Consider the following 10,472-nt stretch of genomic DNA (forward strand, 5'->3'; position numbering starts at 1 on the left):
GTCAGGGCTCCCTGACGGAGCCGGGCAGCAGCGGAGCTGTGGGCGGCCCCGTCGCTGGGGGAGTTTCGGGAGGGGGGTGCTGCGGGGGGCGGGGAGGGGGGAGCTCTCTGCGTTCGGCGCCGCCGCGTCGGTTTCCCTGAGCCTGGCTGCGGCGGCTGCCGTGCTGGGAGGCGGCGGCGGCAGCGGCGGCGGCGGCGGCGGCGGGAGGCGGAGGATGGGGTCCCCGGCGGCGGCGGCCGCGGCACTGGGCCGGGAGGACGCGGGAGGATGAGGAGCCGGCAGGCGGTCCGGCCGCACGGCGCCGGGAGGAGGCGGGGGAGGCGGAGGGAGGCGGCGGCAGCGGCGGCGCCCGGGGCAGCAGCCGCGCGGGGTGTGGGCCGGCGGGGGCGCGGGCGCGGGCGCGGGCGCGGGCACGGGCGCGGACGATGAAGTGGAGCGTCCGCGGAGCCTGCGCCGCGCTCTCCTCCGGCCTTCTGCTCGCCTGCGCGCTCAGCGCCGCCGCCGTGGGGCTCAAGTGCTTCTCTCTGGGCTCCGAGCTCCGCGGGGAGCCCTTCCGCCTGGGCACCGCCGCCGGCGCCTTCTACTCTGGGCTGCTCTTGGCCGCCGGCCTGTCTCTGCTCGGCTCCGCCCTGCTCTGCTGCCGGCCCAGGGACGAGAGCCCCGCGGGGGCGGTGCCGGGCGCCGGTGCCGGGCCCGGGGCTGTGCCAGGCGCGCTAGGGGGCCCGGAGGCCGAGCCCGAGAGCGGAGCCGCGGAAGCCAGGGCTGTCGCCGCCATCCCCGGGAGCCAGAACTTCCTCCTGCTCGGAGTCTTGGTCTTTATGCTCGGGGTCTTGAGCGCCTTCGCCGGAGCTGTGATCGACGGCGACACCGTGTCCCTGGTGGAGCGTAAATACTCGCACTACTGCCTGAAGCCGCGGGCCCTCGGCCCGGCCTCGGCCCCGGCCCCCGCGCGAGCTCGCAGCCCTTTGGACAGCTCCGAGAATGCCCCGGCGGCAGCACTGGCCCCGGCTCCGGCCCCGGCCCCGGCCCTGGCCCCGGCCCCCGCTCGCGCCCGCAGCACCCTGGACAGCTCCGCGTCGGCCCAATGTGAGAAGCTGAAGGACTACCAGCGAGGCCTCGTCATCTCCACCGTCTTCAACTCGCTCGAATGCCTGCTGGGGTTGGTGAACCTGCTCCTCGTCAAGAACTACAAGTCGTCGCAGGCGCGACGGGGCCGGCGGAGCCGGCGGAGGGGCGGCCGGGGCGGGCGGCCCCGCGGCGGCCCGGGCTCCCGCCAGCACGCGCCCGCAGCCCGGCAGCAGCGGCGGGGCCGGCGAGGCAAGCGGGGCGGGCGGCGGCTGCTGCAGCGGCCCAGCGAAGGCTCCCTCTTCTCCCCGGACGAGGCCGACCTCCCCTCCCCGGGCCTTAGTGGCGGCGGCTGCGGCGGCGGCTGCGGCCCCTTCCCCGGGGCGCGCCACGCCGTCTCCTACATCAACGTGGGCGTCTTCCACGCGTTCGACGAGGCGGGCGTGGAGGTGCGCTGCGGGGGACACCCCTCGGTGGAGCTGCCCGGCTACTCTCCCTCAGACCCGGAGCTCCAAGTCTCCTACCCGTACTGCTGCCGGCCCCCCCACGAGGACGTCTATCCCCGGGAACCCGGCAGGGTCAGCTGAGGCACGCTCCCAGCAGCCCAGCCCAGGGACCGGCCGCCTCAAGCCCAAATTCGTGCCGGAGATTCGTGTTTCCGTGGGCAGGCTGGGGGGACAGGGCGTAGGGGGCCGCGGCCCTTGCCCATAGCGGAAAGGGAGAGCCGCTTCCCTCCTGGTTGGCACTCCTCGGGTCGTCCCCGGGACCCCGGTGCCAGCTTCTGCCCGTCCCTTCTCCGGCTCCCAGCCTCATCCCGCTGTCAGTAGCAGAGGCTCTGGCTGCTGGCCACTTCGGTGGAACTGGACGTCTGGGATGGGCACCCAGAAGGGAGTACATTTGTATTCAATTTTTATGTCTGGGGACTTCCCTCCTCTCCTCTGTGTCTGTTCGATATCCGGATTCCGTTTTAAAGTTTACAATAAATGTTTATAGGTTGGTTCATCCAGCCACGTTTCTCTTTGGCAAGTCGTTTTGGTCAAGGGAAGCCCCGGCAGCAGCGCAAAGCTACCCGAGGGCCAGGAGCGAGGCAGACGTAGGGGGAACTCCAAGCAGCCTCTACAAGCGCCGGCCCTCCACCGAGAAGAGCCGGAGAGGGTCCTGTTGTGTTGGTCGGTCTGGCGAGATCCTGCTGTGTGACTGGATGTACCCTCATCCCAGAGTGCCGTGAGTTACACTTTGGTTGTTTCGAGGTAGATACACAAGCCAACCTGCACTTTCCAAGATAAAAGAAAAGAAAAATGAAGAACGACATTTTTTTTTTTTTGTACACGAATGTGCCTGCTTTTGTTGACAATTTCTTACTGTAAAAGCTTTCCAGTGAATGGTGAAAATGTTTGGTAAATTTATTGCAATTTAATAGCAGGGGTTTCCTTACTTAAAAAAAAAAATTTGAAATGCTACTGGAGAATTCCAATTAGAAGAGAGTCAAAGGCTATCTACGCACAAAACGGTTTAGGAAAAGAAGGTGGGATTCAATTAGAAATGATTGTTTGAAAGCTACCAAGCAGGTCTGTTCAGTGGGTTATTTGCCTGAATCCAGCCTATCTTTTCTTTCCTTTTTCTTTTTCAAGTTGACTGTTGTGTGTGTGTGTGTGTCTGTGTGTGTAGACACTGACACGAGGTCCCATACATTCCTCTTTTGGAAGCTAGTTCTGGGTTTTTTACTGCAACGCAGAGCTTATTTTTGGTTAACACAGATGAACAATTCAATCCTATTTTAGACAATTGCAGTCACAGTCTTTCTTGTAAAGACTATCTTGAATATTACAGCACTTGATTTAAAATATACCCCTTAAATAGCCTTAATTGCTGTGAAGTTCATAATCTTAAGTGAACAGAATATATATGTAAAAGTATGTATGTGTATATTACAAATGACATGTCAATATACATACAGGCAGACACACACATATGAACTCTAAGAGAACACGTTGGCAAAAAAAAATAAAACCTCTGGTATTCTAATCTTGCCACCAGATAAAACATCGCAGGACCCCTCTAGAAGATTGGTGTGCTAAGACAGGGCTAATGGCCTTAAAGACAAGCCCTATCACATCAGACTGACATGATATGAGCTTTGAGGAAACATTATCTGAGCTGAATCAGGATGGTATGGGAAGAGCACTGGATTTGGAATCAAAATACCTGAAGTCAGAGGACCTGGGCTCTCATCAGAGATCTGCTACTTACTACTTGTGTGACCTTGGGCAAGTGACTTCACCTACCTGGGCCAGTTTCCTCATCTGTAAAATGGTTAGATTAGACAATTTTTAAGGTTCTTTTCAGCTTGAAGTTCTATGATCCTATTATCCAAAGGGGTCTTACTCTAGTCCCCAAAGAGAATGCTTAATCCCTAGTCCTCCATGCTAATTGGCAGACTCACAGCTAAGATGGCAGAGGAAACCAAAAGAAAATATGAATTCTCATTTGGGACCTCATGGGGGCAATACTAATAGCAGCAATTTACATTAAGCAAGAAAAGGGGAAAGAGTTGGGGATTTTATGTTTTGTGGTGCATGGAGTTTACTTTTAATTTTGAAAAATATTTAAAATGAATGGATATTGAAGTAATCTATAAATCTGGGGATCCTGGAATCAGATCATACTTCCTGTGGATAGCAGAAGGAGTGATGGATTTGGAGCCAGAGACCTGGGTTCAAATCCTCATTCTGCCTTTTTTCTATTTATGTGACCATGGGGCAAATCATATCCCTCTGTGGGCCTGTTTCCTCATCTACACTAGAGGGTTGGACCAGAAGACATCTAAAGGTTGTTTCCAACTCTAAAATCCCATCTTCTCAAACTGGGGCTATCTTTGTTTAAAGGTTAGGTAATCTTGGATACCCCCCGCCCCTTATAACATTTGCTCCATTGCATTCCTTATAGCATCATCATGGTCCATCTCTGTCCAGAACTTGGAAGTGCTGTTTCTACAACTGTCGAGGTGGTCCTTGCCAATCAAATAATTCACAGAGTTTCAAAGCCAAATGGAAAATTGAGGAAACACCACAAAATTTAAGCAACTCCCTTCTACTCTAAAGCGATCTATATATATGGTACAATAGAAAGGAGAGCTTTGTTATTTGATTCATTTGATCATGTAGCTAGATGAGCATATTAATGCAAAGCAATCAGCATTAAGCTGATGTTTGGCTCCCAGCCAGTAACCATCAAATTTATCAGATCATTGGTCAGGATCTGCTTTGTATTTTAAAGACACAAAAAAAGATGGAGGTATTTGATTTGTGGAATTCATAGATATAGATTCAAATTTATACTTCATTTTGCTTGCATAGACAGTAGAGGAAAATGACTTCTCTAGCCATGTTTATATGCTTCCACCTTCTTGTTCACATTTGTTTTACCTTGCATACAAAAATTCAATGTAACAAGTACTTATAAAGTGTCTATTAAGTACAATGCACTGTGCTAGGTGCTGGGGATACAAAAACAAAGCTCTGCCCACAGGCAACTTATTTTCTACTAGGTGAATATAACACAGGGAAAAGGGCTTAAGGATTGAACCTTTCATTTCATTGGTATAGGGAACTCACAAATAAGAAAACTCATTCCACCAATGCAAGTTAGCATCTTTTTGCCACTGATGGTCTTAGGTTTCAACATATAAATTTTAAAAATATATTAATGACTATTTGAGGAAGTAGAGAGCAGTAACGACTATGGGAATACACAAATCTACCAATGGATATAAAATTTCCTTGATGTGGTTATTCCCTCCAACAAAAAAGTTCATAATCTGTTTCGGACTACCCACCAATGTTCTGGGAAGAGTTTATTAATTTCAGTTGACATCATGAGGATACCAATGGATCACACAAGGATAATAACATGGGAACTTGAGAAATATAAACTTAGGGAATGGTGGCCATAGAATGTAAGCTCCTTGAGGACAAGACCTATTTCTTTTTCATATGTGTAACCGCAGCTCATTGCACAGTGCCTGGCACATAGCAGGCACTTAATAAATGCTTGTTGAATTGAATTGGATTACAGTTCCTAGGTACCAAAAAGTGTGAACTCTCCACTTCACCTTAGCCAAATTCATACAACACAAAGTGGCAGCCCAGGAGAGGTACAGTAGGGAACTGGCAATTTTCAAGTTGATTTGTTCATTCTTACAGTTAATCTACGTAAGTTGGACCCCAAAATGGATGACCACCATAATTACCCTGTTTGGCTGGCTATCTTGATCAGACATTGGATGATTGCTAGAAATCCCTTATATCTTGTGTTTTGCAGATCATGCTAGACTTGACAGAGTTTATATTTAGCTATAATCTTTTCCTGAGGAAAAGTAAGATTTTTCCTAATATTAAAGAATGGTATGAAGTGGAGCACTTTTTTGGAAAGATTGCTGAGTTGGATTTGGATCCAATGACTCAGAAAAAATACATTCAGTATTAGCTAAATCTCATAGTATTATTTTGTTTTCTCTGATGTTTTTGATGTGCACAATTTGTACAATCTAAACTGTCAAATGCCTTATGAGTCTTTTCAAATTTGCAATCAAAATACATGAAACTTTTTTTAGTCTTTTCTTGGGATAGCACACACTTATTTTTAGTTTCTGGTGGCCCTAAATTCTAGACATGACTGATTTTCTCCTCCTTTGCTCCAGAACTTAAAGATGAGAAAAGATATTCTCCCATATGGCCTCATGGAATGTTGGAAGTCTAGCCACTATGCTTTATGTCTAGCCACTATGGAACAGGTTCTCTAATTCAGAGAGTCATTGCACAAGCATGCTGGCCAAAACCTGAAGTTTTCCTTATGGAAATCTAGATGGAAGGGAGATTGTCCTTTCTTCTCTGGGCCCAAGAGAAATTTAGTTCAAACAAGCTCATGGGGCTAATAATGCCAAATAGCATTTTAGAGGCAAAATATGGTTAATTCCATAAACACCTAATTCTATTTTTTGGAGGTTGACATAGAATCAGAATACCAACATTTTATTTTTTTAATGGTTTTGCTATGAGAATCAAAATTCCAAATATTCTGAAACTCAAATTGTTCCAAAGACCAGTGCTCAGGGAAACCCCATGGAAAAGGAAGGTCTGATTGTTCCCGGTGGTTAGAATTCTAGCTTCAGATTTCTTAAGGATGCTGAATTTATTATTTTTTTATTCATGTCCATTCCACTTTATGGTATTTTTTTCTATCTGCTATTTAGAATCCCAGTTCTATGCTCATTCAGCTATGACATTGTTACTTTTCTTCAAATGGACTTTTTTCCCTGTCATTTTCCCACAAGTTTATATCAATGAAAGGTACAGAAGTATATTAGATATGTCTCAGCAAGTATATATTGAATAATTCATCATTTATAAATTAATATTTTTAAACTTCATGCTATGGTTTGAGGCAGTGGTGACATTTCTGAGCTCAAATTCATACATTGTTTATTTAAATATAGAACAGCTGAATTGGGGGAACAAGTGATGTCATATACAGACTTAGGAAAGTAAACTTACCAGAAAAGCCAAGCTTTCATAAAACATTGGTTAAATAAAACTCCTGTGGCCTGAGACCCCAAGCAATGCAGTAACACTGTGAAGGTACTGGGGAATCACTTTGAAACAGTATTGATTGAGGTAATGGATTTTTTTTTTGAGTGAAAAATTCAGCTAAACTATTAACTATTTCATTTTTTAAAAATCATTCAAAGTGATTGCTTGTTCAGTGTCATGTACACCAAACAAGATTGGCTGAATGGATTCTTGTCCTGTGCCCATTAATTAGTATTTCAATGTTTTATTGAGCTTTGAAGTGGTAAATGTGGCCTATCAGGCCTGACTGTGATTCTTGTTACTTCTAGGAATATCAAAAATTATCTGTCACCACATTCTGGTCAGCAGGGGCTCCAACATAAAGACAAAATATGTTTCCTTTTTAGTTGCATTAATTTTCTGACCTGTAGACTGGAGGATATATTGTCTTAAGGGAGGTCTCCAAAGGGGTCCATATTAGAGGCCATTCTTTCTGGGTAGAAGCTTAGAGTAATGGGTCCCTAGAGTTTGAAGAGGACAGTAGAATTGGGCAAAAGGCAGCTTTTACACATGAAATACAAGGCCAGGTCTTCGGAACCCCTTCTGATTACCAAAATGTTAAACACTTGTGCTAAGTGTCTGTACAAACTGCCATACCCAATTGGAAGCAGGCTGCCAGAATGAGAATTAACAATGTCCAGCAGTCTCATCACAGAATAAAGTGGAGTTAAGATTTGGCAATTACCTTTTTGGTTAATCTGACCAGAGTGGGTATAACCGTGACATAACTGTAATCTTGTTGATATGCTATCTTTCTTCTTTGTTCAGTTCCTTGAGGGATTTAGTTAATGGATGCACATTTTCAGTGCTATCCTTTGGTGCTGTCCAGTTATTGTTGGCCAAAAAATTATTTCTTTCATTTTATAATACAGTAAGACCTGAGGAAATGAATATGTCACAGAGACTTGAATGGAAAATTACTTCTGACATGTGAATAAGGATAAATCATTTCTATATCTCTGTAACTATTTTTTATATGAGGGGAAAAGTTCCCACCTGTTGTCAATTGATATCCCATATGCTCCAAATATATTCACCTGATTCTGTTTTTTCTTTTTTTTCTTTCTTTCTTTTCTTCTTCTTCTTCTTCTTCTTTTTTTTTGTATTGTATTTGACAAGACAGGATACCTATAAAGCCAGGGATGGGGTGGGGAGAGTTTCATTCTGTTCAGGAATAAAATGGTATTAAAAGATCATGATTCTTTTATACAGTTTGACTTCTCTGAAGGATTTCCTGGTGTTGATGAGAGAAGAGCCTGGCTGTTGGTATTGCAGAACTGTATGTTTCAAATCTAATGTTGTCATGTTAAATGGTTTTTTAAGGTATTTGGGTTGGGAGGGAACCTCTCACGTACCTATGTGAAACCATTCAAGGAAGCCCTAGTCTCCATTTTGCCTTTTGATCTGACTTTTGATCCTCAGCATAATGTCAATAAATACTTTGTCATTTCAGGATTAATAAAACCTGTTTTAAAGCACAGTGCATCTAATACAAGTAGCCTGATGCCCTTGGCTCCTTCCTGGTGATCTTATGATCTTGCAGGTCTACTGTATTTCCTGTAATTTCCAGGGAGCATTTCAAGTGCTGAGTGCCACTCATCTGAGTGATGACAAGATTTCATTTCCATTGGATAGATAATTCAGGGATGATCCATGATAACCAATGATTCACCAAGGGTAGGAATTGCTGAGCAAACAAAAAGACAAATAGGAAATTGCTTTAGTTTCCACCTACTAACAAAGTAATTAAGTCAGAGCAAGAGTATCTGAGCCTTCCCTCAATCCTAGAAGCCTTGATGGAGCCCTTCCCCTACAGTGTCCCAAAGAAACCACTTCTCCTTCCTGCCCTGAAGAACCAGCTGAAACCCCAGTTTATCTATAATCAGCTGCTGGCTGCCCATACCATCTTTCTGGTTTCATGTTGTCCTCTCCCTAATCCACCATTTTACTAAAAGGCTATTTTCATTGGGAATTAAGAGACAACATGGTACCATGGAAAGATGCTGGATTTGCAGTTAGAGAGCTTGAGTTCAAGCTATCTTAATTTTTGAGTGACCTTATTCAACCGCTTCTCAATTTCATTTGTAAAATAATTAGGTTGGATTAGATAACCTTTAAGATTCCTTCCTGTTCTAAATCTATATCATGAATATTCTTCCTTTTGCCTGCTCCATCCTTCCCCTTAAGTGAATGATGTATGTAATTGAGACAATGTACTCTGGACATGCAAAATATTCACATTTAATTAATATTCATATTAATTATCTAAGTGAAAAAAACTTCTGGTATTTATTTCAAAATATTTTCACATGAGACCTAAATCAGTTCATCTGAATTTCTTTATGGACTAGGCAAATAAACTCTATTTAAGGTTACCCAGAGTAAATCAAAAGCACTTGGCTTGAGAGAAAGAAGCAACTGGCTTTCCTGATAATAAAATGTCAAGTTGGTCAAAACATTAGTTTGCTGGAACTATGATCCTACCTGATTTTTATCACTGCCCTTCTTTGCTATCTACCAAACCATCAGCGTTTATCAGTTACCCATTTGCTCAGCCCTGTGTTATGACAGAGTAGAAACAGATCCAGTCCCTGACCTTAGGGAGTTTATAGTCCAGGTATTGAAAAAAAAAAAAAAACAGAGATTTATTCTTTAGGAAGGTCACTGTTTTGGAGAAGATAAGACTCACATGTAGAAAAAGTAGTGTGTAAATAAATATCTTTGGGATTATATCTTCAGGGAATAATCAATGACACCCAGATCCTATTCTTGCACCAAACTGAATCCACTGTTTTTCAAGCATATTTTAGATAATTTTTTCTCACTTTGTTTCCCCATGTTGAAATTGTGTTCTTTCCTACCACTCAAATAGCTTGGGATCTGCAAGTGTATCCTGCCTTTCACAGGCATTTCATTACTGGGAAGAAATTAAATATCTTTTGTAAACCTGAAGGCTTCATCATTGTAATCCATTTTACAGACAACATAGAGAAAAATCAAGCAAAGTTCTCTGAGCTAGAAAAGCATTCAGTGGTTATTTAGTCTACCATTCTATTCTTTTTGGGTTAGTTTTAATTAGCAGAATTTTCCACCCCACCCTGTGCCTTTCTGGAAAACATAATCTAGAGCAAAGCTTGTTAAAACTGAGTTTTGACCCCATATGAGGTTGTGTAACTGAATGTGTCACAAAATTATGATTTATTAACAGCATATGTCTGATCTGTGTACCTATTTTATATACCGATATGCCCAGGGTCATATAAAATTTTTCTGGCAAAAATGGCTCACATGACTGACTAACCTTAGGCCAATCCCAACCACTCAGTGGCCTGCAAGACTGTAATTGCAGAGAAGGGGCTGACCTGTATTAATTATCTCCTATATCAATGAAATCACAGGTCCTGTTCCCACCTCTAGTTATTGCAAGTTTTTATTTATAATGAGCCAAAATCAACTTCTCCGTACTCTCTACCCACTGCTCCTATTTCTGCCATTTGATGTTGTGAAGAAAAAGTTAAATTCCTCTTCCAGGGGTTGGCCCTTCAAGTACCGGAAGCCAGCTTTTTTATGCTTCCCCAAAGCATCCCTTCTCTGGGTTAACCGCTCTCCCACATTCCTCCAACCAGTCCTCTTACAGCATAAGCTCTTCCTCATTGATGTCCTCTAGATGCTTTGGGGTCTGTTGATGTCCTTCCTAAAATGTGGCTCCTACAACTAAACAAAATACTCCAGATATTGTCTGATCAGGAAAGACGGCCAACTCATCTTTGTAGTCCTTGA

General features: G+C 44.7%; 1 protein-coding gene across 1 annotated transcript; it reads left to right on the forward strand.

Annotated features, from left to right (window-relative positions):
- The first annotated feature begins 393 nt into the window (after positions 1-393).
- TMEM271 (transmembrane protein 271) lies at positions 394-9,902 on the forward strand. The gene has a single exon (XM_051967480.1). It carries the CDS (start codon positions 426-428, stop codon positions 1,650-1,652), a length of 1,227 nt encoding a protein of 408 aa, XP_051823440.1. The 5' UTR covers positions 394-425; the 3' UTR covers positions 1,653-9,902.
- Positions 9,903-10,472: the final 570 nt, after the last annotated feature.

Source organism: Antechinus flavipes, chromosome 6 (assembly GCF_016432865.1).
Source record: "Antechinus flavipes isolate AdamAnt ecotype Samford, QLD, Australia chromosome 6, AdamAnt_v2, whole genome shotgun sequence".
Classification (NCBI taxonomy): domain Eukaryota; kingdom Metazoa; phylum Chordata; class Mammalia; order Dasyuromorphia; family Dasyuridae; genus Antechinus; species Antechinus flavipes.